At 44.6% G+C, this 27,620-nt stretch overlaps 1 protein-coding gene across 5 annotated transcripts; it reads left to right on the forward strand.

Moving 5' to 3' along the window:
• Window positions 1–1,008: 1,008 nt before the first annotated feature.
• LOC119143128 (tRNA wybutosine-synthesizing protein 4-like) lies at window positions 1,009–26,902 on the forward strand. 5 transcript variants are annotated; one of them, XM_037377036.1, is made up of 14 exons: window positions 1,009–1,110; window positions 1,373–1,497; window positions 3,827–3,908; window positions 4,242–4,422; window positions 6,997–7,153; window positions 7,579–7,768; window positions 8,185–8,292; window positions 10,306–10,396; window positions 12,564–12,821; window positions 13,735–13,965; window positions 17,760–17,857; window positions 23,342–23,529; window positions 23,616–23,751; window positions 26,494–26,902. In XM_037377036.1, the coding sequence occupies exons 1-14, from the start codon at window positions 1,072–1,074 to the stop codon at window positions 26,659–26,661; spliced, it is 2,052 nt and encodes a 683-aa protein (XP_037232933.1). In that variant the 5' UTR covers window positions 1,009–1,071; the 3' UTR covers window positions 26,662–26,902. The 5 variants fall into 5 exon arrangements, with proteins under 5 accessions (XP_037232933.1, XP_037232934.1, XP_037232936.1 ...); XM_037377037.1 differs by having other exon boundaries at window positions 4,290–4,422; XM_037377039.1 differs by having other exon boundaries at window positions 24,237–26,611.
• The last annotated feature ends 718 nt before the right edge of the window (window positions 26,903–27,620 follow it).

Here is a 27,620-nt window from a genome sequence, read left to right on the forward strand (position 1 = left end):
ACATCTTATCCAGAACCCATTTTCTGTTGACACTGAAACTGTTGATCTGATTTACCAAATGGAATTGGCCGAACTACAGACTTGTGACTCGCTGAAAGATACATTCAAATCAAGCAGCCTTACTAATTTCTATGCATCTCTCCCCTCAGAGACATATCATAATCTCAGGAACCACGCACTCAAAATTGCAACCATCTTTGGCAGCACCTATGTCTGTGAGCAGACTTTTTCCCGAATGAGACATCTGAAATCTCCAATCAGATCCAGACTAACTGATGAACACTTGCATCACTTGCTACGACTAGCAGTGACAAATATGGAACCTAACATCTTACATAGCTCAGGCTGCTATGGCTCCTCTACAACTGCTAGTACAAAGCCTAAAGAGATGAAACATCCACCACTTCCAAGCACAGACACCCTCATGGCCCTGCCTGTCTGGCCGCGGCACTTACAGCTTGTCCACCCTCGAGAAGCCGTGTCCCCAACAGCCACCCAGCGCCAGCCCCGCTCCAACTGGCCGCACAGGGAGCGGAGCATGTGCACAACGCCTGGGGGTGCCGTTGCGCCGGGCTCTGCCCTCCGCCCCGGGAGCCCCGCACCCTGCCCCGGGGAACCCCGCACCTTGTCCCCGGGAGCTTCGCACCCTGCCGCGGCGAGCCCCGCACGTTGTCCCCAGGAGCTCCGCATCCTGACCCTGGCGCCCCGCACCCTGTCCCGGGGAGCTCCGCCCTTCTCCCCCCGCCCCTCCGCTTACCGCGCAGAGGCTGCCCGTTGCCGTGGCGACGTGCCCTGGGACCCCTCGCGCTCGCGGGTCCGCCGGGAGGGGGACGGCCAGGCCGGGCCGGGCCGCCGGGGCCCGGGATCCCACGCGCGGGCGGCCGGTCCAGGCCAGTCGCCCCGCGGAGCGGAACCGGCATTCGGAGGCGGGGCGGGGACGGGCGGCGGGCGGAGCGCGGCGGGCCCGCCAGGGGGCGCGCGCCACCGGCAGCTCCCCGCCCCCGACGCCCCGCGGGCGGGCGCCGCGTCACCGGCTGCGCCCGAGCGTCAGAGCGCGGCGCCGCGCGTACGATGGGCCGCGGGCGGCCGGGCGGCCCGTGCCCCGCTGCCGTGAGTGATCCCCGGGCGGGCCCCTCCGTAGGCGGGGTCCCGGCCCGGGTGGCGGGGCCTGGCCTGGCTTCGGGGGGCGCGGGGGGAGGTTGGGACGTGAACGGGGCTCGGCGGCGCCGGCGGGAACTGCCCTTCCCTGCGCTCGGAGCCCCCCTGGCGCCGCCTGGCCCCACCGTCCCGCCCCGGCGGGCCCGGGCGCTTCTCGGCCCGCGGTGTCGCCACGGCCTTGCGCCAGCGCCGTGTCCTCCTTGTCCCCCGGCAGGTGCAGGGCACCAGCGGCAGCAGCGCCCTCAGCAAGTGCTCGGCGGCGGCGCGGGGCTACATCCAGGACCGGTTCCTGCCCCTCCTGGTGGGGCGGCGGCGGCGGCGGGCCCCGCTTGTCCACCGGTGAGGAGCGGGCGCGGCGCGGGGTGCCCGGCTGGCGGCTGCCGGGCCCCGGTGCGGGCGGCCCGCAGCCTCCCCTGCCAGCTGCGGAGGGGCTCCAGCGGCTCCCCAGGCTCCTGGCGCTTCGGTTGGAGGCACAACTCCATGAAATGCGTTTTTAGGACACGGTGACAGAGTGGCAACTTGCCGAGCACTGACTTTCAGTGATGTCACCTTTTTAGACAGTATAATTTTACATGGCTTACGGGCAAAAATTGAAAGCTTTGTCCTGAGTGAAATGTGTCACCGGACTGGTCCCTAATTCCAGTATTCAATGCTGCTGAAAACTGCTTGAGGTCTGAAAACTAACTTACCAAAAATCTTAGCACGTCAGTAGTTTTCTCATTAATTCTTGTGATAAATAACTTAGTCCCAAAATAGGATTACAATCAAAGTTTGCAATTTATTAAGCAAACAGGCAAGCAAACAGCGCTGGGTGCGCCAGGAGTCTCTGCTTCACCAAGATGCACTCCATACAAAATTTATTTTTGGTTTATATTTCCTAAACTAATACATATTCATAGCTATTTCTAAGAAAGGTTTGGTTTATGTAAATGGATCCTTGGAATAGGCGTGTACTTCATGGCACATGCTCTTTCTGTCTCTGAGGGTCTTCTTAACCCCTGTCTGGCGGTCGGTGGATGAAGTCAGCAGTCTTCCTCGGCTCACCCTTAGGATGACCCTAGATTTTACGCATGCGCCCTGTAAACTTCTCTTACTTAACACTGTGCTGTTAGCAGCTCAGCCTGCATATCAGGGTGTGTAACCAGATGTCCTTTGTAAGGTACAGGAACTAGGTATGTAGCCAGGTGTTCTTTGCAAGATACAGGAACTATATACATTGATCACTCTGTTTTTCTTAAGCGTGTGGTTATACAAGGGTATGTAAGACAGAAGGTTACATTTCATCGTGCGGTCCAAGCATTGTTCCATATCGACACGAATCAATTGAACACATTTCACAATTCTCAAGAACATTGTAATTTGGTAAGGTATTTGGTGGCTCAGGGTAACAATATTATCTTTTGAGTCAGTGGTATCTTACCAGTAGATCTCTGGAGCTTTGCAGGATACAGGCATGAATGTTTTAATGTGTATGTGTGGAGGGTTCTATGCTGATATGGTAGTGGAGTTTACTTAATACAAGACTAATAGTTTAATGCAATCAAATGGCTGCCCATTGCCAAAGGAGTTTCATTGTGAGGGGCGAAAAAAAAAGCAGTATTCGTGTGGAAGCTTGCAGGCCTATGGAAATGAGTGTTGCTCACCAGGAAGCTGAGCCTGTGTTGACTTGTTGCATGACATTGGCAAGCCAAACTAAATACTAAATTCATAGAGTTAAGTATTGCAGTTGTCAACACTGTCATAATGAGTTCTGGGACATCTTAGAAAAGCTAGTGAAATCTTTAGCCCTTTTGAGGTGTGGGGACGATAACATGCTTGTTAAAGGGGTTGATAGGAACTGGTAAGCCTGGTGGGGATGTGGTGAAACTAACTAAAAGACAGTGCCAAGGAAAAAGAGGTGCTAGTCGTGCTGGACTAGGCAAATGGTAAATGCTTTCCAGGAGTTAGACTTACTTAGTTCCATTCATTCAAAAACCAGAGAATTCAAAGTAATCTCTGCAAGGTGTATGACTAGGCATAATCAATACAGAATTTCATTATAATGTTTCGATAGTTTAAAATTTAAAATGTGGTTTAACGTTACTCTTAATTGAGTATAACATTGAGCAGACATTATCATGCTTCAGTTATAGATTTTTTTTCCCCTTTGCACTGAGTCTACTGATCACATGCTTTGAAAATCCTTCCCTGACTTTGCTTCTCTTCCTTTTTTGTTCCCCACTCACTGCATTTGCACACACTGTCATTCGTTTTGATATACCCAATAGCCCCTTCTAAGTAAAGGAGTTAATTTCATATTGTTATGGCATATGATTTGGGGCAGGAACTGGCACTGGCCACCCACATTGCAGAGGAGCATCCTGACTATATGGATTCATACTTTTTCACCCAGTGATGACTGATTTATGCAAAATGGAACAGGTCCAACTAGGATGACTGCATGTTTTCTCTGGGTTATCCGTAGTCTTGTTGGTTAGTACACTTACTGAATACAGGAGATCTGTATTTATTAACAAGCTCTAGATATGACGTCATCAGACATCTTGCGGTGCAGTTCTATCAATGTGGGGTTACTGGGTAGAGAAAAAAAGTTTTTTGAAATGCAGGGTGCCAGTGGTGGAGAAATAGGGTTCTTGGACAGTGATTACAACTGAATTTCTTTCCACAGGGGTTACTACATCCGTGCCCGTGCTGTAGATCACTGTGTTCAAGACTTTCTGCTGAAGACCCAGAGGTACCCTAGGACACAGGTACATTTTCTCTTTCTGGGTGTACTGGCAGTTTCCACTACATGTGTGAAAAGACTTTTTGGGATCTTGGCACAGCAGTAGCATACTAGTGCATCTGTTCGGATCCTTTCCCAGAAGAACTCAGAGAATTTGACTGGCACTACTGTGACTGTCCATTTGTCACTTTGTCAGAAATATCTGGGAGGGGGCAATACCTACACAAATTTCTTCTACCTCGTGCAGGGGATTGCCTGATTTTGTCACTATAGATGATGTTATTGAATATTTTTCACACCTAGATGCTCAGGATGCTGCTAGAGATGAGTATAACTTTTTCTGATACTTTCTCTGCAGATCCTGTCTTTAGGTGCTGGCTTTGACTCCTTATACTTCCGTTTGAAGGACGTAGGTCTTCTGCATCACACTGTGGTATACGAGGTGGATTTCCTGAACGTGGCATGCCAAAAAGCTGCTCTGATCAAAAGAACGAAAGAGTTGTCAGCACTGGTGGGAGATACCGGAGGGGAAGGATTAGGTATGGTATTTATGGAAGGTGTTCTGGATGCTAAATGTTTAGAAGAAGCAAACAGAACTTCAGCCTTTAGAAAGTGAGGTATAATGGTAGAGGAACTACAAAGTTGTAGACAAAAAGCATGGTTTTGCTGAAAATTTTTGGCACAAACAGATAATTTGTAAGCATTGGGAGGTGAAAAGAAGACATGTAGGTGCTGGAATGGATTTGTCAGGAATGGATTATATCAAACCAAGTTCAGTTTCTTTCAGTTACAGTTTCTCAAGTACTGCATCTGGCTTTGGGATCTTTAATACAAAGGCAGTGGCATGTCCAGTGAGAGGTCACAAGAACGATAAAGTGGTGGAGCACATGACATACGAGGGCAGGCTGAGAGAACTGGGTTTGTTCAGCCTTAGGAACTGAGGTGAGGCTTACTGCAGTCTTCAGCTGTCTAACAGGAGAGGAGAAAAAAGGTGGAGCCAGACTTTTCTTGGAGGCACAAAGCAAACAGTCAAGGGGCAATTGTTGCAAGTTGTAGCAAAGGAAATTTCAGTAATGTGTAATGAAAATGTTTGTTTCTTGGGTTTTTTTCTGCCACATGAGTAGTAAAAAATGGGAACAGATTGCCCAGAAAGGCGGTAGAATCTCCAGCTTTGGACATAGTTAGAGCTTGACTGGACAAAGCCTCCAGCAGCCTGATACAGGTAACTGCTGTGAGCAGGGAGTTGGACTAGATGACCTTCAAAGGCCCCTTTCAACCTAAATTATACTGTGATTTATGGCCTTTATGGGTAGGAGAAAAGGTATGACTCTTGGGTGTATGGAATGTAATAAAACATCAGTTGTTATGTTACCTGCCTTTTTTTTTTCTTTTCACTCTCCAAGGCAGGAGAAAAATGAGCCTTATGAAACTACCATAGAATGTAAGTAAAGCTGAAAGGATTATTATGCCAGCTAAATACTAAGGGGCAATTCAGTGGAAGAATGGAGGAATGTAAAGTATGGGGTTCGCCAGAGATTTCTCTTGCATCTGATTTCCTTCAAGGTTTCCGTTAATGTTCTAGATGATATGCTGTAGTAGGTGAAAATGTAATAAACCAGCAAGAAACAGGGAGAGCTGAATATGGTGGATGAGAGTAGGATTTTGACAAAGTACATGAATGGTCTGGAAAATCTGGAATGAGATACAGTAGGGACAGTAATGAAATACAGTAGGCTGCTATGCTTAGACTGTAATGGTTAGTTTAAATACAGATGGAAGACAGCTACAGAGACAGGTGCAGAGCACAAGTCCCTGGCTGCCATGAACATCTGAGTAAGTCTTTGTGAGTAGCTCTTCCATGAGCTTGCTCAGTTTCGTCCTGAATCCATTCTTGTTTTTGTGGTTGGTTTTGAATCCATTCACTGGCAGCATCCTGTAGCAAAGAATTGTGTCCATACCAATAATCTTCAACTACTTCAGCTGAAAGGTAGGTGTCAAAAGAGTTGGGAATATCCTATTTTCTGTGCCCAGAGGGCAGGAAGCGATGTGTAGATCAGTTAGTTTTCAGAAGAAGTTAATAGGGAACATGGAGATGGGCTTCTAGAGAAGGCTGTTTTGCCTCCAGTAATGAATGCCTTTGAGAAGTGTAATTAACAGTTCTCAGGACAGGTGTAGTTGTTGGATTGCACTGGTACAGAGACATAGAGTAGGTAATTTCTAAAGGTACTTTACAGTTTGTTTCTGATTTGGTTTTGGTTGAAACAGCTTAACAAGCTATAGCTTACGGAGTACAGAGGTATGGTATTATAATCATAGAATCACAGAATGGCTTGGGTTGCAAGGGTCCTGAAAGACCCCCTGCCACGGTCAGGGACGTCCCCCACCAGCCCAGGCTGCTCCCAGCCCCGTCCAGCCTGGCCTTGAGCCCTGCCAGGGATGGGGCACCCACAGCTGCTCTGGGCAGCCTGGGCCAGCGCCTCGCCGCCCTCACGGGGAAGGGTTTCTTCCTTATATCTAATCTAAATCTAATGCTTACAAATCATAAATTGGAACTTATTTCTGAGAGCAGTGATCTGGAAGACTAGTATTGCAGGGAGCTAGCATGTGCTGGTTCAGGATTCAATGCAATTTTACAGAAATGAAATCTTTAAAAAACAAACCTCAAAAAACCCTTGAGAATTGTTTTATGGTTGTTAGGCAAACCATTCAAATTCTGTCAAAGCAATGGTACTTAGCTTAAACTGAAAGGTCTGTAAATGAGAGCCCTTCAGATTTGATTCTGAATTATAGTGGCTCTATAAAAATGTTCTTAAAGTAAATATGATAAAGTTTTGTTGTTATACTAAATGTGATAATTCTGTGAGACATCTATAGGTGAAATTTGCATTAAGAATAATGGAGTTTTCAATCTGCATTTAATGGATTGCTTCTTGACACTATCCCTTTATGGTTCATTTAGTGATGGGGATTTTCTTGTACATGTCCCAGAGAAATTGAGTTGATGGGCACAGGCTTGTGAGCGATTGCCTGTGGGGCTGATATTCCTGTTTGTCCCCTTTGGTCTCAGTATTGTATCAGCACTGTAGTGAGGCTGGATATTTTTTGTCTCCCAGGAGTCATTACCTTTTCTGGAGAGGATTATAAATTACTGGGAGTGGATTTATCAGAGCTGTCTGAGCTGGAGAGAGCCCTGGAGGAAGCAGGACTGGACAAGGAAATTCCCACCCTCTTCATAGCAGAGGTGGTGCTCACCTACATGGAAAACAGCAGGTCAGTTGAGTTATCTGCTGTTAACTAGGTGGTAAAATGAAAAGAACAAGCTTCTTTTTATGTACGCCACTCATGGCTGGGAGACCTGCTGTCTTGTAACTAAAGCTTCAGCAATTCTGTGGAAGTCCCAAACAGCTCCTTACATCATAATTGTGATGGGATAATTTGTGTCCGTGACATCCTAAAAGGGAGGAAAAATAAGAAGAAAAACCTTGAACAAGTGATTTTGAGGTTTTTGTTCTGCTCATCCCCTGAATTCTCTGCACAGATGGGAGAGGAGAGGTTCATAAGTTCCCGGCACAGGATTCTCTTTGGTATATTACCTGTGTCAGGATGCCTTAGTAGCATGCTTTATAGTGTTGCAGGAAGATAGATTTTGTCTGCCCCTCAGTGATTTAATTCCTTGTACACGATCTGCCTGACAGGTCAGATGCCTTGATTCAGTGGGCAGCAGAGCATTTCTCTCAGGCATGCTTTCTGCTGTATGAGCAGATGCACCCAGAGGACCCTTTTGGACGTGTCATGCAGCAGCATTTTAGCCAGCTGAACTCTACACTTCATTCTTTGTCAAAGCACCCTGATTGTGAGGCACAGCGGAGGCGCTTTTTGGAAAAGGTAAGTACCTGCAGCTCTAAGGAACACATGAAGTGTGTCTTATCTGGGAAAGATTGTAGCATTAAATAATTTTGGAAGTCATCAGATGTGTCAGTTATGGGTTGAAGAAGACAGGGACACTGCCTTCTGTAGTAGCATGACTAGTCATTTGAAGGTCTTTCCAACCAACTTGCAGTCTACTTTCTGGTATGGCATTAAGGCAAGATGGATTCCTCTGAGGCTTTTGATACAAAAAAATTTAAGTTCTTAGGAGCTTTACAGGTAAGAGATCTATTCTCACTAGACTCTAGGCTGCTGTTGTTCCAGCTAGAGAGTCTTAAAGGCCCATGCGGATGTTTAATTTAGGGTCTTCATTTTCTTGTGAGAAGTGAGTTTATCCTTCCAGAGCTAATAATTTTGAGGGATTTCTCTTTTAGGGTTGGACTGAGTGCAGTGTCATGGATATGAATACGTTTTTCACCTGTTGTACTCCAGAAGATGAGCAGCAAAGATTGCAGGCTCTGGAGCCTTTTGATGAATATGAGGTAACCCTTCTTTATTCTGAACACCAATGACCTGGTGTTGATATGATGAGGTGTCTGCAACTTCTTATGGTCATAGTTCTGTACAAGAGTTGCTGAAGCATAGGTGTTCATGGAGGCAGAAAGGATGTTGAATCAGGCAGTTCACGCAGAGCCCGCAGGAAGCTCCACTTGACGCTGGGTCAGGTAGCACTGGAAGCAGACTCTTGCTTGTTCCTTCCCCAGTGAGCGGTCTCTTAGGGAGACAGCCTTAGCATAGCAAACTAGCTGGTGGTATAAAAGGTGCTGTTGATGCTAAAAGTTTGCATGGGTTCAAGGGGCAATTATTTTAATGAAAGAGAAGTGTATTGAGGATTACTGAATAATATAAAAATAAACCTGTTGTGAGTTTCCTGACTGCAAATGGTTGGGAGCCTTCCTGGGGGAAGTAGTTGTACTTGTCCTGCTCTTCTGTGTTTCTGTAGGCTATTACTGTTTGTCATTGTTGGACTCAGGTTACTAGTTTCAGATGTTTTTTTGGTCTGATGTTGTGCAGCCATTTCTATATTAATGACTGAAATTTAACTATGACTCTATTCTTTGCCGTTTTTGTGTTAACTGCTAGCGAAGTCTGCAACTATTTCAAGTGTAGAAGAGAAGTCAAAGATACTGAGTAACTTCAAGATAAAGATCCTGTAGGGCACTTACTAGAAGTTTCCCTTTCAATTTTGTGATTCTCTGTTTATAATTCTCTCTAGAAATCGAACAGTATGAAAACCAAGTTAGCATGCTTGCATTTATTTTTCCAACATGGAGGATCTGCTCTACTACATTAATGCAAAATTGATCACTGAAAGATGCTGGCAGATTTGCAAAGTGGTGTAGAAATGCCTGCAAGAATTACTGTAGATCAAGACAATTGCTCATACAGTGAGAAAGAAAAGACATTTTATCATTTTTTTATAGAGGAGGTTTACACATACGCAAGTCCGAGCTGAAAAATGTGCACAGGAGTAAGATATGTGGTAACAGAGAGCTCTACAATTAGCCTGTGAGGTAAAGTAAGGTCCAGGTCTTACTATAAACAAGCTTTATCGAATTAGGTAAGAAATGTAAAATATACACTTAGTGCTGAGGACAATTAATTTTTAGAATAATTTGCCTAGGGGTAAATAGTGGATTCTTCAATTCTTCAGTATTTACATTAGTTTTTGGATATCACTTTTCAAAAGATGCTTTTTACTTTGGTAGGTGTTTGGGCAGTGATGCTAATATTGTGGTTTCTTGTGCCTTTTAAATTCATATTTATGCCTTCTAGTCACATAGTTGGCTGAATATATCCCACCCCATGGGAATGAACATACTAAATTCCCTGATGTCCGTAAAAGCCGGGGTGGACCCTAGTGTTGCTCCTGACTACCTGTGCAATCCTCTTGCTTGTGCTTCTGCCTCTGAATGATTCCAAGGCCAGACTGGAAATCGTATTTATGTATCATTGGCCAGCTGAGACCATATTGCACCTTTGAACATTTGCAATTTCTTTGGGATCACTTCTGTTCCGTGACCTTTAGGAAACCTTAATCCCTCTGGTATACAGCCCTCACTCTTTTCTGTGATCTGAACTGGGAAGCATAAAGGGAAGCTGATTCCAAAAAAAGAAAAAAGTTCCTCATGCAACATGTAATTATTCTATGGAACTCCTTGCTGCAGCAGCTTACAGATGATAGAAGTTTATGTTAGAGTTCAAAGAGCAACTGAATAGATTCATGGATGGGAAATCCATCAAGGATTGTTCTGTACAAAGACTCAGCTTCTTGCTTAGAAAATCCCTGAGCTGTACATTTTTGAAGATTGAGGTGAGGAAGGTATTTACACACTTGCTCTTTCTCAGATTCAGCTTTAGTCTCCTGATTTTGGCCACCATTGGAAACCTAGGCTAGGTTTTGATCACCCTGACCGTTCTGAGGTCCTTACTATTGCTTTAAGATTTTGAGGAGGATTGTTTGTTTTTGTTTTTTTTCTTTGGGCTTGCTACAGGAATGGCATCTCAAATGTTCCCATTACTTTGTCTTGACTGCGTCAAAGGGGGTGGAACCTTCCTGGACACCATTGTTATCCAATATGACAGGTACATACTGACTGGTTTTCATAGTATTCTTTTATCTCATGCAGGCTTCACTGAGAGATTTTAGGAGACAGTAAAACCCTGGAAGGAACAGATGGGATGCTGCCATCTGAGTAGCTTTCTCCATCCTTCTAACAATGGTTCTGCTGTCCATAGTGAGGCCAGGGCCACCTCCTGACTCTAATGGTTCTGATCAGTTTCATTCTTGTAGTTTATTGAACCTTCCAGTCTGAACAGCTCTTCTTTCTGTTTACATGTGGGGCCTTCCAGTGCATGGCTGCAATGCCAGTCTACCATGATCCTCCTCCTATTTTTGGTATCCCACAGACTCTCCCTTTTCAGTTTATTCCTGCTTGCCTCTATACATGGTCCTCTGAGCCATTCTATCCTTCCAGCTTCCAAAAGGTTGTTATGTTTACTTACTGCACTATCAAAGTATCATCCAGCAGAGCATTCAGGAGCATGTCATGAAGTTTGTGCTTTGTTTTGTTATCCCCTGTGGGTGGAATTGCACATGTAGTATTTCTGTTTTTAAAATGTTTTTAAATCCGTACGTTGCTTTTTTTTAGGTGGGAGAAAAGTGGTACAGTTAGGGAAAAGCCAAGAGCAAGACTGTGTTTCTGTGATTAAAAGCACTTGGCAGCAGTAGCAATCTAAGAAATACCTGCTTTTGGCTGTTTGCTTCCTTTTTGAGGGTGGAAAGCAGAAGGTTATTTTTAAGCTGTTTCACATCACTAGTCTTGTTCACAGTATAGCACCACAAGTAGATCTGTCTGTAACTGAAAGTCAAAATCCATGTTCTAGAGAGCAGGAAAAGCAGCTGGAAGAGGATAAGGCAGGATGACGTTCGTTAACCTAACAAGGCCATTGTGTTGTGTCTTGATTCGATCTGAAAATGTGTAGTGAAATTGAAGCTAAATGGATGTGGGTGTGGTTAAATATATTGTGTGATTGTCACTAGTCCTTATATTAAAACCTTAAAAGCTCCTAAATGCGTAGGCTCTATCCTTAAGTTAAAAAAAATCTGGCATTTGCTTAACTGACATGAGTACAGTGAAGACACTTGATTCATTAGAGACAGGAATAGGGTCTTTCTGCTGTTGACTATTGTATTGAAAACTGATAGCAGGGGGTTTGAAAGTCTGGTAAAGTATCCATTCTTAGATATTTTTTTACTGGGAATGGCAAAAGGTATGTCTCAAATACCAGTATGTGCCCCCAACTATCCTATCAAATAGATCTGGGTCCCTCTTCAAGAGAGTTGCAAGTACTAACTAAGCCTTCTAAACAGAGCACAGTAAGTATATTTTCTGAAACGAAAACCCCCATCAGTCTTTAAAAAAATAATCTGTAGAAAGACATATAAGTCCAAGAAGATGTAATTTTTTATTTCATCAAACAATAGAAAGTCTTGTACTAAGCAGCATTCAGTAGACACAATTTTTCTGGGTATGGCGTACAAAAAAATAGACTGAGAGCTGCTTTTCCCGCACCTCATCATCTCTTACAACACAAGAGTAAGGCACTTGCTTAAAACAAAGAAGACACAAATTTGAAAGTCATTAAAACAATTTGTACAATTTTTGCTAGAGTCCTGTGTTTAAAGCTTGTTTCACACTAAGGGATGTAGTATTTAGAGAGAAGGTATCTAGATAACTGAAAATATTCTCTTATAGTAGGGCTGTTGGAATTAACAGAGATTATTCCTCATGCTTTAGAATTGTATTTCAGTGCTTTTTTGAAGGTAGGATCCAAATCTATCAAGAAACTTTGACATCCAGCTTCCGGGTCTTTGTCCTTTGCTATTCAACTAGCCAAATATTGTCTTCATCAGAAAGGTACTCCCTTTGAAGGTATTGCAGTGATTCCTCTCTTGCTACAGCAGTTTAGGATACTGCAGTCTCTTAATCTTACTTCCACCCCATTAAAGCAATCTCAGAACTGTGTCAGGAGTTGAGGGAGCAGTAAACAGAAGTAAAGCTGGCACAGTGGTAGTTCCAACCATTACAGCTTTATTTCTAGGGCATGTCAGGTTGTCTGTGTCCTCTGTCAAATTGCTTCACAATTTTTTTTTCTTGAAAAGCTGTACAGACTTGCTCAATCTCTCATTTAAAACGTAGTCCTTGATTCTTGTTTGTGCATAAGTTCTTTGATTCTCTTTGGCTTGCAGTTCCTCATCATGAGGGTCCTGTCAGGATGGCTGGGAGTATCACTGCAGCAGTGTGTGCAATGCACTCTGAAGTTTCTGGCCTGAGACGTTACGGTCACCACTCTGTTCTTATAAAACCCAATGTGGTTCTCACCACTGGAGGCTTTGGGGAGGAGGATGGACAGCACTGCCGTATGAGAAATTTTCATGTGCTAATTAAGCATGCAGGCTACTGGAAAGCTGGCTGCGTGAAAAAGAAAAACCCTGATAAAAAATGGGGTGAGTTCCCATACTGATGGCAAGTATGTGGAAGTAATTTTTGTGCTAACAATGAAATAACGTCTAGTGGAAAAGTGATGTCACAGCATGGTTATGCTGGCAAAGACATCTGAAGGTTCTGAATGCTAAGTGCCAGGTCCTGCACTTGGGTCATAACAACTCTGTGCAACACCACAGGCTTGCGGAAGAGTGGGTGGGAAGCTGCCCAGCACAGGAGGAGTGCTGGTCGACAGCTGGCTGGATGTGAGCCCCCAGTGTGCCCAGGTGGCCAAGTCAGCCAGCAGCATCCTGGCTCGTGTCAGCAGCAGCATGGCCAGCAGAGCCAGGGCAGTGCCTGTCCCCCTGTACTCGGCACTGGTGCGGCTGCACCTCGAGCCCTGGGGTCAGTTTTGGGCCCCTCACGGCCAGACAGACAGACATTGAGGTGCTGGAGCGTGTCCAGAGCCAGGCAGGGGGCTGGGGAAGGGTCTAGAGTACACGGCTTGTAAGGACTGGCTGAAGGAACTGGGGCTGTTTAGCCTGGAGAAGAGGAGGCTGAGGAGAGGCCTTGTCACTCCCTACGACTACCAGACAGGAGGCTGTAGGCAGGTGGGGGTTGGTCTCTTTTCCCAGGTAACAAGTGGTAGAATGAAAGGAAAGGGCCTCAGGTTGCACCGGGGAAGGTTTAGGTTGGATGTTAGGAAACATTCCCTGAAAGAGTTGTCAAGCACTGGAACAGGCTACCCAGGGAAGTGGCTGAGTCACCGTCCCTGGAGGTATTTAGAAAGCATGTAGACATGGTGCTTAGGGATATGGTTTAGTGATGCAGTTGGACTTGATATTAACGGTCATTTCCAACCTAAATGAATCAATGATCCTATACATTTCATGGGAGAAAGACCAGTGTGACCTGTGATGTTCTGTATCTCCACAGATGAGCGGTTGTACCATACTGTGTCGTGTCTCTCAAACAGCCTGGCCCTGGTAGTAGGAGGACGAACATCCCCAGCGAGTGCAGGCTTGGGAATGTTGTGGCTAAATTTCCCTGAAACCTATAATGCCTCTGACCTAGGTGATATTACAGTGGACCTTTTAAGTGTGCAGCCTGCTGCTGAACCAGCTGCTTTGCGTTGGAGACACAGTACAACTGAAGTAATGTTCAAAGGTAAAAAGCCTGGAAAGAGTGGAAATGGCTGAAGGTATGCAGAGGTATAGAAATTCCAGAATACATGGGGTAGTCCTGGCCAGAGAGTGAGGTCTAAAAGGCAAATTGTCATGATATAACCTTACTTTTTATGTAGTACAGGCTATGCAGTTAATGTTGGTGCATTGTATTCGTTTGAAACAATAGCTTTTTGCTGAACATTTCCGAAAGCATATGATCTTGATAGATTCATCACCACTTTAGAGAATCCAGTTACGTTTTGTAAAGGTTTTGTTCCCGTGGTGATTTTTTTCCCCTGGGCTTAAAAGAGTCAAGGCTTAAACTTCGTGTGAAAGTATTCTTATCATATCCACCCTGTTCTTGTTGTGCCTTTTTGTTTGTCAAGCCCAGAAGTATATCTGAGAGGCTTTGCTAAATCTGACAAAAGGGACAGACTGAGTAGTCTCAGCTGAGTTTCATGAACCGAGAAACTGAACTGCTTGATCCAATGATTTGGCAGGATTTCCATTATCTATGCCATTAATACATGGTCAATTCATTACAGAACCTATATGACAGATACCTTGTGATAATGACATTTATTATAGATGAGCTGCAATCTTGTTAGTTTTCCAGATGCAAGGCAGGAATCAAAAAATAGAAATGACTGTATAGTGCTGAAAAAAAGTTCATTAATGCATTTTTTAAAAGTGCTACGATACACACTTGCAACTGCAGTTTGATTGGCTCTGCTCTCACAAACATACCTACCACAAATGAAAAGACTCATTTCCAGCTGTTCCTGTTTAAGATGCAGGATGTGACCAGACAGGCCTACTGACCAGCAACCTGCTTACATGTCACTAGCCCTTTTTATCCTTTTATCCCTCTGTTTTCCTGTGTTCGTACCTCCACAAATCATTGATATCCATCCCTTTTCCTGCCTCTGATTTCTCTCTTGAGTACCCGGTAAGTCTTATGCAAACCCCAAAAACTCTTTCCCTGCATCATATAACATGTCCCATACCCCTGTAGGCAGTACCCACCTCCAGAGAGTTGCTCCTGTTTGCTCATTTTGATGAGTTTCACAGCTGGTAATGGGGCTGACAGTTCCCTTTGGACAGCTCTGGGAGGAGCTGGGACATATCGTCTGATTCTATAAGCATGTGAATTGGGGTTCTCTTGCCTGCACACCTGCTACTGCCTCTCTGTGCCTCCTCTTGTGTGTGAGAAAATGAGCCTTTTATGGCTTGATTGCTCTCCTGGAAGCAGCTGAGGCAGGATATTATTTGGGTTCTGCCACCTTGTTTTGCCTCTGTGCTCCTCTGACTGTGCAGGTGAGCTTTTTAGCATGTAACCTAGCACTGCAAGTGAGTGAGGCTTTGTATAAACAGATGCTTATAAGAAAAGCAAGGCAAATGTTAAGAATTCTTAGTGTTAAAATAATTGCTAGTAAAGGAACAAAAACCAGAATGGAGAATACTGTTCTGCCGTTATGTAAATCATAGAATTGCAGAATGGTTTGGGTTGGAAAGGGACCATAAAGACCATCCAGTTCCAACCCCCCCTGCCATGGCCAGGGACACCTTCCACTAGACCAGGTTGCTCAAATCCCCATCCAGCCAGGCCTTGAACAGTGCCAGGGATGGAGCAACCACAGCTTCTCGGGGCAACCTGCCCCAGTGTCTCGCCACCCTTATAGTAAAGAATTCCTTACTTACTCCAATGTAAATCTACCCTCTTTTAGTTTAAAACCATTACCCTTTGTCCTGTCACTACAGGCCGTGGTAAAAGTCTCTCCCACTCTTTCTTATAAGCCCCCTTTGAATACTGAAAGGCTGCAATAAGGTGTCATGGGAAAGCCTTCTTTTCTTCAGGCTAAATGACCTCAACTCTCAGCCTTTCTTCACAGGAGAGATGCTCCAGCCCTCTAAAAATTTTTGTGGCCTCCTCTGGACTCACTCTAAGATGTCCATGTCTGTCTTGTGCTGGAGACCCCAGAACTGGATGCAGTGCTCCAGGTGGGGTCTTACCTCCCTGGACCTGCTGGCCACACTTTTTTTTTGTGCAGCCCATGGTACAATTGGCTTTCTGGGCTAAAGGTGCACATGGCTGGCTCTTATTTAATTTTTAATCAAACGGTATCCCCAAGCCTTCCTTTGCAGGACTGCTCTCAATCTATGTATCCCACAGCCTGTATTGATACTGGCAGTTACCCTGGGCCATGTGCAGGACTTTCTCATGGCCCTGTTAAGCTTCATGAGATCCATATTGTCCTACTTCTTAAGCCTGCCAGTAGAAAAGAAATTAAAAGAGGCTTTGAGATTTCTTCTTGACACTTGAAATATGATAATTTCCTCTTTTGTATGCTACATTACCCAGTGGTAAGTAGAATTGAAACCTAGGGACATAATCTGTTCTGGAAGACTGGGTCTTGAGATCATTTATGGCTAAAGTTATTCATGCTTGATCACACCAGAAAGAAGTTTCAGAACTTCCTCTCTGAAGGATAATATTTTAATTTTGGAGCATTATGGAGCAGGATCCCTAGCTCTTTATCCAGGAGAAGTGCCTCAGAAGAAATGTTACTCTTCTAGTAGCAACTGGCAAATATTTAGTAGTTCTGAATAGGTCTAGAATCAAGCCCTGCAATGGCATGCTGAAGGTTTGTTTAGTAAAATATATTGACTGTACGGGGCAAAAACTTCAGCGCTTATTAGCAAGTCAGTGGTGTGTCCTAGTGGAATTCAGGGAGCGAAAGCTGTCCTTTCTTCAACTGTTCCATTCTCCACTAGCTGGCAGGGAGCTATTGAAGGGGAACACCAGGGGAATTGTTAAGCAGTCATTAGTCTAGTCTGGAGCATACTTTGAATTTGTGGAGCAGTGTTAATTAACACTGTAATGTAATCTAGAGTTCAGCCTTCCAGTCAAAATTTTATATCAAAGAAGCAACTGCTCAATGGGTAAATAAAATTTTATAAATGATACATCGGTTTTTGTTTTTGTCGGACTGTATTGCATCATTTTATTTTTGCCCTGATTTTGCTTTGTAGCTGAAGTGACCAACAATTGTGTTATTTACCCAGTCCATTACGAAGAAGTAAGCTGACAGTACATAGTGCAGTTAACACACATCCTTGACAGCTACCAAGAGTACTTTTGCACACTTTGTACTTCCTTTGTGAGGCTTCTCCAGATTAACTCCTACACACTTAAGTTACCATTATCTCCCTTTTGCAGGAACAAATACACGTTCTTGTTGCCTTATGAGGATTTATCTGTTTTCTTGGGATAAACAGATGTCATTGTGTTGCTATGATTTATGTATTTAGGGTTTTCTAGTTTTATTAGTTCTACAGGTGTAATCTTCCCATTGCCTAGTTTTCATTCCTTATGTCCATTAGGTATATTAAAAAACATGCTTTCTCCTTTTGGTTTTGAGACTATAGTGTATGATTTCCATTCAGACTTTACATATTCAGAAACTACATAATATAAGTGGGTGATGGGGGTCTTCTTAATGACCACAAACATGAAAAATGTTAATAAAAATATTTAGTCTTCCATGTGTCTTATAAAAGATCTAGATAGAAGAGTAATTCCTGTATCTTTGAAACAATTTCTTGCATTTATTGCTAAAGTCTGGAAATGTTTGTCGGATTGCGATGTCTTAATATAAATAGTATGTAAAACTACTGCCTGACTGCATTAATTTCTGTCTTTGGTCAGCTTTCCTTCTACACAAACGTAAATTTTTGCTTTTGTGACATACCAAATTCTAACTTCTCTTTTCACCTCCTTGTCTTTTTCCATAGGTGAGAAGTATCTGTTTCTGTATGGTGGCCGCTCTGCTATGGAGCCTGTGCTAGGTGATTGGTATTTCCTGCACACTCAAGAACTTTCCTGCACTGTGGTAAGAACTTAGGGAGGCCCTGGGGAGTAGAAGTTGCCTTCGCATCATAGGTGCATGCTGCTGTATTGGAAGCCCAACTAAATCACAGTGGTATTACCATACTCAAGTGGGTGGCACTGGCAGTACTGTCACACTCCACAGTGATTAGAGTTAGAGCTAATGTGTAAGCACCTTGCTCTTTAACAGAATACAGTCTTCACAGAATAGCTGAGATTTGAAGGGACATCTAGAGATCACCTAGTCCCTCCCCCTTGCTTAAAGCAGGTCTAACTAGAACAGGTTGCTCAGGATATTGTCCAGTTGGGTTCTGATTATCTTGGAAGATGGAAACTCCACAACCTCTTTGGGCAACCTATTCCAGTGCTTGACCACCTTCATAATAAAATGTGAGGAGTTTTTATCTTTAAGTGAATATTTTTGTATTTCAGTTTGTGCCCGTTGCCCTGTTGCTGGATACTACTGGGAACATTCTGTCTCTCTCTTCTTTCATTTCTCCCACTGGGCATTTATGCATGTTGATGAGATTTCCCCATGAGCATTCTCAGTCACCAAGGCAAGCGGCTCCAGTGCCGACACAGTCTGTTGTGGATGCTGTAGTGTGTGGTGCAGGGGAGGTTCCTGAACTGGGAAAACCTCAGGGGAGTGCAGAGATGGGGGCCAGGAGCAACTGCGGCCAAGCCCCCCACACCTCTAAAAGAAACCCCTGGGGAGCACTAGGACCAGGGCAGGCAGACAGGGCCTGGTGTGTCAGCCAGGGCGTGTCATGGCGGTTTGCATGGCAGGGTGCTGTAACTTGGCTGGCTCGAACAGGGAGCCGTGGTACCTGTCTGGTAGAAGGCTATGTCTGCAGCTGACACGGCTTCCCAGGCAGAGCTTCCATGGGAACATGCTGCTACCCAGCCGTCAGGCTGCAGGGTGTGCCCCACTGTGGTACCAGTCTACTGGAATCCTACCTTCCCTGGGACAAACCTGTCAGGCAGACAAGACACGTGATATGGAGGATTCCCTGTCCCCTCTGCCCAGCAGATTTAAGGGACAGAGGAGAACAAGTCTCTTAAACCAGTGGTGGGCTCTGGGACCTCCAGAGCCTACTGTTGGAAGACCATGACTGGAAGAATGATGAACTCCCAGCTGACTCTGAATTTGTTCCAAGACTTGCTGCCTCAGCTGAATGCGCGTACATCTATGAGGCCAATGGGATTCATACGAGGGTACTGAAAGAGCTGGGTAAAGATATCACAGGACCTCTTTCCATTATTTTTCAACAGTCTTCAGTCTAGAGAGGTCCCAGTCGACTGGAAGCTGGTGAATGTCCCAATTTTCAAGAAGGATAAGAAGGAAGACCCTAGTAATTACAGGCTTGACAGTCTCACTTCATTGTCTAGTAAAATTATGGAGAAGGTTTTTCTGGGAGTTATTGAAAAACATGAGAGACAGTGCAGTCATTGGTCATAGCCAGCATGGGCTCCCGAAGGGGAAAGCCCTGTTCAGGTAACATAATTTCCTTTTATGACAAGGTCACCCTTCTTGTTGATAAAGGGAAACCAGTAGGTGTGGGGTTTTTGGATTGTGGCAAGGCTTTTGATACTGTCTCTTGCAGTATCCTGGACAAAATGTCCAGCATACAGTTAGACAAGCCCATAATATGATGGGTGAACAACTGCCTGACAGGTCAGGCTGAAGGAGTTAGTAAATGGAGTTACGTCAGGCTGGCAGCCACTCACCAGTGGGGTTCCACTGGGCTCAAGTATAGGGCCAGTGCTCTTTAATGTTTTTATAAATGATCTGGATGCAAGAGTTGAATGTACATGAAGTAAGTTTGCTGATGATACCAAATTAGGAGGAGCTGTGGATTCCCTCAGGGACAGAGAGGCCTTACAGAGAGATCTGGATAGACTAGAGAGCTGGGCAATTGCTAGCCATATGAAATTTAACAAGAGTGAGTGCCAGATTCTGTACATAGGATGGAGTAATTCTGGTTATACATACAGACTGGGGGATGAGAGGCTGGAGGGCAGTCCCACCAAAAGAGATCTGGGGACTGGGTTGATTGAACGTGAGTCAGTGGTGTACCCTGACAGCTAAAAGGGCCAACTGTGTCAAGCACAGCATAGCTAGCTGGTCAGGAGGTGATTGTCCCACTCTACCCTGCACTGGTGCAGCCCCACCTTGAGTTCTGTGGGCAGTTTTGGGTGCCTTTATTTAAGAAGGACAAATTAGAGTGTGTCCAGAGGAGAGTGACCAAGATGGTGAAAGGTCTCGAGGGCAAGATTTATGAGGGGTGGCTGAGGTCACTCGGCCTGTTCTGCATCAAGAAGAGAAGACTGAGGAGTGCCCTTATTGCAGTCTTACAGCTTCCTCAGGGTAGGCAGTGGAGCAGAGAGGTGTTGACCAGTGACAGGACATGAGGAAACAGAATGAAGTTGCATCAGGGGAAGTTCAGACTGGACATCAGGAAAAGGCTCTTCACTGAGAGTGGCCAGTCACTGAAGCAGGCTTCCCAGGGAAGTAGTCACAGCACCAAGCCTGTCAGAGGTAAAGGAACATCTGGACAATGCTCTTAGTCATATGGTTTAGTTTTAGATACTCCTGTGAGGAGCAGGGAGTTGGCCTCAATGATTCTTATGGGTCCTTTCCAACTTGAGATACTCTCTGATTCTGTGGTTCTATGATTCTTTCCTTGAAGGCAACCAACATGGTGAAAGGCATGGAGTGCAAGACGTGGAGATGCATGCTCACATACATGCAAGGTTCAGGGAAAATACAAACACACAAGTCTGCCCTCCAGCAGCTGGCATCCAGACACATGAGTGCCGTAATCCGTGGTCTTATTCTAGCTGCTGATGCTGAGCTTCTCACTTGATTCAGTTGCCCCAGTCACCCAAGCAGTTGCCTCTGGGACATGCACAGGTCCTGTGACCTGTGATGGTCTTGTCTTCCACTCATGCCACAGGCCCAGGAGTGCTTGCATTCCCAGTTTGACTCGTTTGTCCCAAATTCACTCACACTGGCCCCTCCAGTAGCTGGCACTCTGGAGGCAAAGTCTTTGAGAGGCATGAAGATGCTCTCAGGATCTGTGGCCCCTCCAACTCCTGATGCTGAGGCTCTTGCTTGCTCTAGTTACTGGCACAAAAGGCCCAGGAGTGTTTTCCCCTGCTGCTCTGACTCCCGTTTTCTGGTTCCATATTCATTAATGCTTGTCTTTGCAGTTGCAGGCACCTAGTCCATGCATCATTTGCCTGGGGTAGTGTGATATTACACAGAAAGGTAGTTAAGAAAGGCTTTAATCAGTAAGATAGATTGATCAGGTGCAGAGCTCAGTCAGACAAGTGTACTGACCGGTGACTGTTTACATGCGACTGACCCCTTCTGTGCCCTTTTGTGTTTGTTTCCCCTCTGTTCCCCAACGATCCCCTTCTAAACGTTTCTTAGTAAGTTTTGTTTAGTCCCACAGGGCCCTTTCTTGAGTCTTCTGAATCCTCTTGTTCCTCACTTCCACCTTCTTATCGGTTTCAAAGTTCAGGTTGACCCTCCTCAAGCTGTGCCTGGAGTTTCTTAATGGCCCATGAATTAGTGATGGGAGACTTTTGATCTTTGGTATTGTCTCTGTTGTCCCTTGTCTGTCAGGTTTGTGTCTCTGGTTTTGTTTTATCAATTCCCCCTTTACTTATTCCATTTTTGATTGAAAGTGACTGTGATCCAGTAAACTTAATGAAACAGGTGCTCACCCTCCACATATGCTTTGAACTTCTACAGTGTAGAAGCCAAATCAACTGTATCTCAGGTCCTCAAAAATACAGAAACTGATAGTAACAGATTATAAATATCTGGAAGATAATTGGGAGATAAGTGACCACCAAGAAGAGTTCAAGAAGTGATTTGTTTAACATTATTTGCATTTCTGTGGCATGGCAGTAGATTTTTTTTCTGAAGAATGCATATGTATCAAGACTTTAGTAGGACTTCACCTTGTGTGACACATTCATAACATACTAAGAAAACATGGTTTAAAGATGAGTATTGCAGGGCAGTGCAAAATTATTTGGAGGTCAGACTTTGAGAAAATTTAGAAATGACACTCCATGGAAATAGTGGTGTGTCCCACAGGATCAGTCCTGGGGTCCAATTATTAATGACAAAAATGATGAAGTGAAGAGTATTTGTATTTTATAGGTAGTTAACATCAGGCAGAGTAGTCTCAATAGTACCTTAGCGGACAAGATGAAAACTCAAAATTACTTTGACATGGAGGAAGTACTTCTGGAAAAACAAATTGCAGGTTATTAAAGATAGACTAAGTTTTAAAAATACTGCATAGCAGAACTATGTGTAATTACAGGGGATCACAGGCTAAATAAGAGTAAGCAGGGTCATGCTGTTGTGGAGGGCCTAAACAGTGTGTTCAGGTATGTAACCAGTAATGTTATCTCTAAGACACATGAATCGGTCCTTCTGTTCTCTTCAGTGCTCTTAATCTCAGCAGGACCCTTGTAGAATACTCGGAGCTGATTCCAGAGAAAAAGGGATGGACGGGGTATATACTATATACAGCTCTATAGAGGTATGCAAGAGAATGACCAGACCACATACCCTTACAGCGGAAGATTTTGAAGGACTTGTGGCTATTGAGCCTGGAGAAGTTTCAAGATAGAAAGAAGTGTTCAAATATGTAAAATAAAACTACAGAGAGGACAAATTGTTCTCCATTTTTACCTTGAACAGTACAGGAAATCTAGAAAGGGCAACTTCAACAGGACACTGAGAGAAGCTGTTAATTATGAAGATTGTAAAGTGCTGCAGTAGACTGCCTAAAGAGATGAAAAGTCGCTGCAACTTTCAGGAATTTTAATAACCATCTCTCCAGAGGATAATAGCTATAGTTCCATCCATTTGCTTTAGGAGAAAGGAATGGACCAGATGGCCTCCAAAATTTTCTTCACAGCTTTTTTGATATGATATTCTTCAAATCCCTCATCTTACATTTTTTCATTTAGTGCAAGCACTAAAGGTTTGCTTTCTGCACATTAGTACTGCAGTTCAGCATTTGACCTTGCTCTGTGGCTTGAGCACTTTGCTGGTCACTGCATTAGTCCCTGTGTTTGTAAACTTGTGGTTCTCAGGTGCATGTCTTGAACAGAAAGCAGCATGTAAGAATGCACATAAAGTTGCCTCTAATAAATGTGCAGAAATAAAACCCTCTCAAGACTGAATGGTACTAAATACACTGAGGGCCAGAGACATATCGGAGATAGTCTAAATGGAAACACTTCTACTCAGCAGTCCCTAGGGGAATGTGTGTTGGTTGGGTTTTTTGAATTGTTCCCTATCGTGGTTACCCTGTTCCCCTCCAGCAACTGTTCCTATCCTATGGCAGGAAGGACTGTTACATCCCACAGGACATGCAACAGCAAGAGATTTAAGAGCCTTGACATGAAGGAGACGTTTAGCTTGCCCAACTTGACCCTTGGACTTACGTTTTCCTAGATTCCTGTTGAGGGTCCAGTACCAGAAAGCCGTCACTCTCACAGTGCCTGCAGCTGGAAGGGAGGAGTGCTAATTGCAGGAGGTCTGGGAGCAGCTGAGCAGCCCTTAGGTTCAGTTTTCTTTCTGAGGGAGCTTGAACATGGCTTTCAGTGGCAGACAGTAGAGACACACCCTTCTCTCATCCCAAGGTAAGTAGAAGGCATTCAGCAGTGAATCTTCAGCCTGTATCTACCTACCTCTCTGACTAATGGAGTTTCTCATTTTGAACTCACAGGTATTCACATACTGCACATGTGCATGATGGAAAACTTCTGCTTGTTGGTGGAGTGTGGTTTCACTCATCCTCTGTGCCAGGCATCACTGTTCTTGACTTAATGACTGGTCTCTGCTTGGACTATACGATTAATGTGGTAAGCACTGAAATTTTTCTTTCAGGGTAAACAGTGTAGTGTGAAGGAATGTTAACTGTAGGGGTATTCCCTGAAACAGAGTAGGGAATGCAAAACAGGCAAATCTGTGAGTGGAATAAACATTCCTTGTTTGAGGTGGAATCTAATTTTGAAGTGCTCTTACCAACCCAGAGTACAGAGCAGTGTTAAGAGAGGGAGAGTCTGAGTGTGCAGAAGACTGGAGGGCACAGAGCTGCTCTGTTCCAAACAGGGGGAGCAGAACTGAGATAGGCACAAGCCCAGTAATTTCAGGGTGCCTATGGAAGAAGAGAACAGATCAAACCAGAGCCTAAGTTAGTCTTCATGGAGGTCTGTGGTATAATTTCATTAAAAACTTCATGGTGGAAATGGCTATGTGCTATAGCTGCTTCCTGAAGTATAAGAAGAAAATTGCATGGATATAGTGGAAAGTGCACTTAAACACAAGAAAACCTCTTACTGTAAAGGTGATTGAACTCTGAACAGATTCAGAGAGGCTGTCGTTCCCCGTCATCGTTGAAGATACTCAAAACCTGACTGGGCAAGGTACTAAGCAACCTGCTGTAGTTGAGCCTGCTTTGAACAGGGGTGGTTGGAATAGGTGATACCCAGATGTCCCTTCCAACCTCATCTATTCTGTGATTTTGTTCTGTGATTCAGTGAAGAACAATCATACAGGTGATGTCACATACCAGGATTTTGGCATACTCTGAGCAAAACTTAGTCTAAATCTGTGAGTAGCCCTCACCTGTGATAATGCCCCCTGGAGTACAATGAAAACATGGACCTGTTGGAGTGGGCCCAGAGGAGCGCCGCAAAAATCATCAGAGGCTTGGAGCACCTCTCCAGTGATGACAGGCTGAGAGAGAGTTGGGGTTGTTCAGCCTGGAGAAGAGAAGGCCCCAGGGAGGCTTTATTGTGGTCTTTCAGTACTTAAAGGGGGCTTATAAGAAAGATGGGGATGGACTTTTTGATAGGGTCTGTAGCAGCAGGACAAGGGGGAATGGTTTGAAACTAAAGGAGAGTAGCTTCAGACTAGATACAAGGAGGAATTTTTTTACAATGAGGGTGGTGAAACACTGGCACAGGTTGCCCAGAGAGAGGTGGTCAATGCCCCATCCCTGGAAACATTTGAGGTCAGGCTAGGCAGGGCTCTGAGCAACCTGATGTAGTTGAAGATGTCCCTGCTCATTGCAGGGACACTGGACTAGATGACCTTTAAATGTCCCTTCCAATGCAAACCATTCTATGAGAAAACTTCTGTTGCTTGACAAGTTTTTATTTATCTTTTACTTAAAGAAACACATTTCTTTTAGGTATCTGTACATATGGTTCCTGTCCTTGGTGAAACTAGAATTTGTGACAGGTCTGTTTTTTATAATAGGCAGCATGTGTGCATCTGGCTGACCTTGCAGCATTTTCCTGAGGGCATAAAGCATGAAGTATGCTTGAATGTAATTGAGTTTTTTCTTACTCTGTAGTAGAAGTTATAAGTGGCCTAATATCCTTTAGATAATATAGGCTATCCTTGTTGGATAGTGCTGAGAATGGATACTGTGATAATAAAGTTGCATCTGAAAGAACAGAACTTCTTTGTTGACATTGAGTAAGTGGATGCAGGTGAATTGGTAGCTGCCTTTGCTTATGAGCTGTTTGCTTGGACTTAGGTGAAACTCTGTAGGCTTTTGGAACTACCAGTACTGTGCTAAAATACTGATAGTACTGTACAGTATATGTGATTGGTCCCAAGTTTTGAAAGACTGGGATTGTCAGTGATTTTCTGTGCAGTACTGGATACAGCATTGATACATGCATTAGAAGGTGACAGCACCAAAACCATTGGCTGGCAGCTTTCTCTGTGCTTGAAAAAGCCATGGAACAGTCACCATGGGCAGATACATATCTCTTAATCGTTAACCTTTCTTCAAGAATATAGATGAAGGTGCTGTCATGAAAATTGCCTTCTGTCTGGAATTTTACAAGGGAAGCCTCTACAACATGTCCTCTTCAGGTTGCAGTGGCCCCTACAATATCTGAATTGCCAACACAGCAACTTTGTTACTGCTGCAGTCTGATACCTGCAACAAGTGTGTCTCCAAGGTTCGCTTTCCTGAGCTTTTGAATATTGGAAGTCATCATGAAAGAGCTTTTCTTCAGGTTGTCAGATATACAGGTTCTAAATCAGATGTTTCTTGGACCTCAGATGTGTAACTGTGTACTTTAGGCTGTCTCCTTTGTGGTGAAGGGGGCACAACTGTTCATTGCTTCCTCTGATATAAGAACTAGGAGACATTAGAAGAAGCTGGCAGGCAATACACTTCAAAAGAGTGCTTCGTGTGAAACATAGGTAAGCTCTAACTCCTTGCCATAGGACATGGATGCCAAAGTTTACATAGATTCAAAAGTGACAGGCTGTGTTCTTGGAAGAAAAAAAAATAAGGTTCAGGAAGTACATTCCCTCATTAAAAATCACTGAACTGCAAGTTACTGGGTGAGTAGAGTATACTACAAGAGTGTATCATGTTTTCCTTGTTCCTCTGTTCTCTAGCTATCTATTTCTACTCACATTTGTGGGTGGTATAGTGGACTAAATGGTCCTAGGTGGGACCCAGTGTGGCTGTTCTTAACTTTCTAATGAAGGTACCATATGAAGTATCTCTGCAGCATTATGAGGTACCCACATGTTGAAGTCCTGTACATTCAAAATCTCCTTTGCTTTCTTAGGAGCAGCTGGAGTGGCCATTAATGCTACATAATCATAGTAGTGTCTTTCTGCCAGATGAGAAGGAGTTGTTGATTATTGGTGGTGGTGGGAACTGCTTCTCCTTTGGGACACACCTGAACCCAGAGCCTGTGTCTTTAAGCCTCAGCAACATCCTGATCAGCCACTGACTGGGACCAAACAGGACTGAAACAATGCTGCTGCACTGTGGTGAGACAGCTATTCACCCGTAGGTCCAAGAGCAACAAAATATTTCTGCAAAGATTTTCTATCCAGAATGCATTGGGGGGGGGGGGGGGGGGGGGGGGGGCAGATATTAAGAGGGACAGTTACAAGTGGTTGCGTATCTTACCAGTCTTTTTTTTTTTACTGCTCTTTGTGTTGCTGTAAATAAAAGTATCTTCAAAAGTAGCTCTGTGGTGGTAGTGGTAGTCCTTAGAGGAGAAGTGAGGAACAGTGCTGTGTTCAAAAGGGACATGACTTTGCACAATCATTGGAAATGCTCAGTCAAGCAATTAAATAAGTGAAAGGAAGTGTATCTTGGGTCATAGTTGTGGTTTAACCCCAGCTGGCAACCCAGCCCCACGCAGCCGCTTGCTCTCTCCCCCTGACCCAGAGGGATGGGGAGGAGGATCAGAAAGGAATGTAAAACTCAAGGGTTGAGATAAGAACAATTTAATAGGTAAAGCAAAAGCCGCGCACACAAGCAAAGCAAAGCAAGGAATTCGTTCGCCGCTTCCCATGGGCAGGCAGGGGCTCAGCCATCCCCAGGGCAGCAGGGCTCCGTCACGCCTAACGAGTACTCGGGAAGACAAACGCCATAATGCCAAATGCCCTGTCCCCCCACCTTCTTCTTCCCCCAGTTTATATACTCAGCATGATGTCATATGGTATGGAACATCCCTTTGGCTAGTTTGGGTCACCTGTCCTGGCTGTGCCCCCTCCCATCCCCTCCAGCTCTCTCACTGAGAAACTGAAAAGTCCATGGCTTAGTATAAACATTGTCACTTCCTGGCATTACAAAGGCAGGGACCTGTGTCTCTTTGTCCCTTCCGAGGTGTGTCCTCCCGAAAAGCTTGCAATGTTATAAGCCTGTAACTTCAATAGCTGAGACAGCAGAAGGGAAAAG

This window comes from Falco rusticolus, chromosome 2, assembly GCF_015220075.1.
Source record: "Falco rusticolus isolate bFalRus1 chromosome 2, bFalRus1.pri, whole genome shotgun sequence".
Lineage (NCBI taxonomy): Eukaryota > Metazoa > Chordata > Aves > Falconiformes > Falconidae > Falco > Falco rusticolus.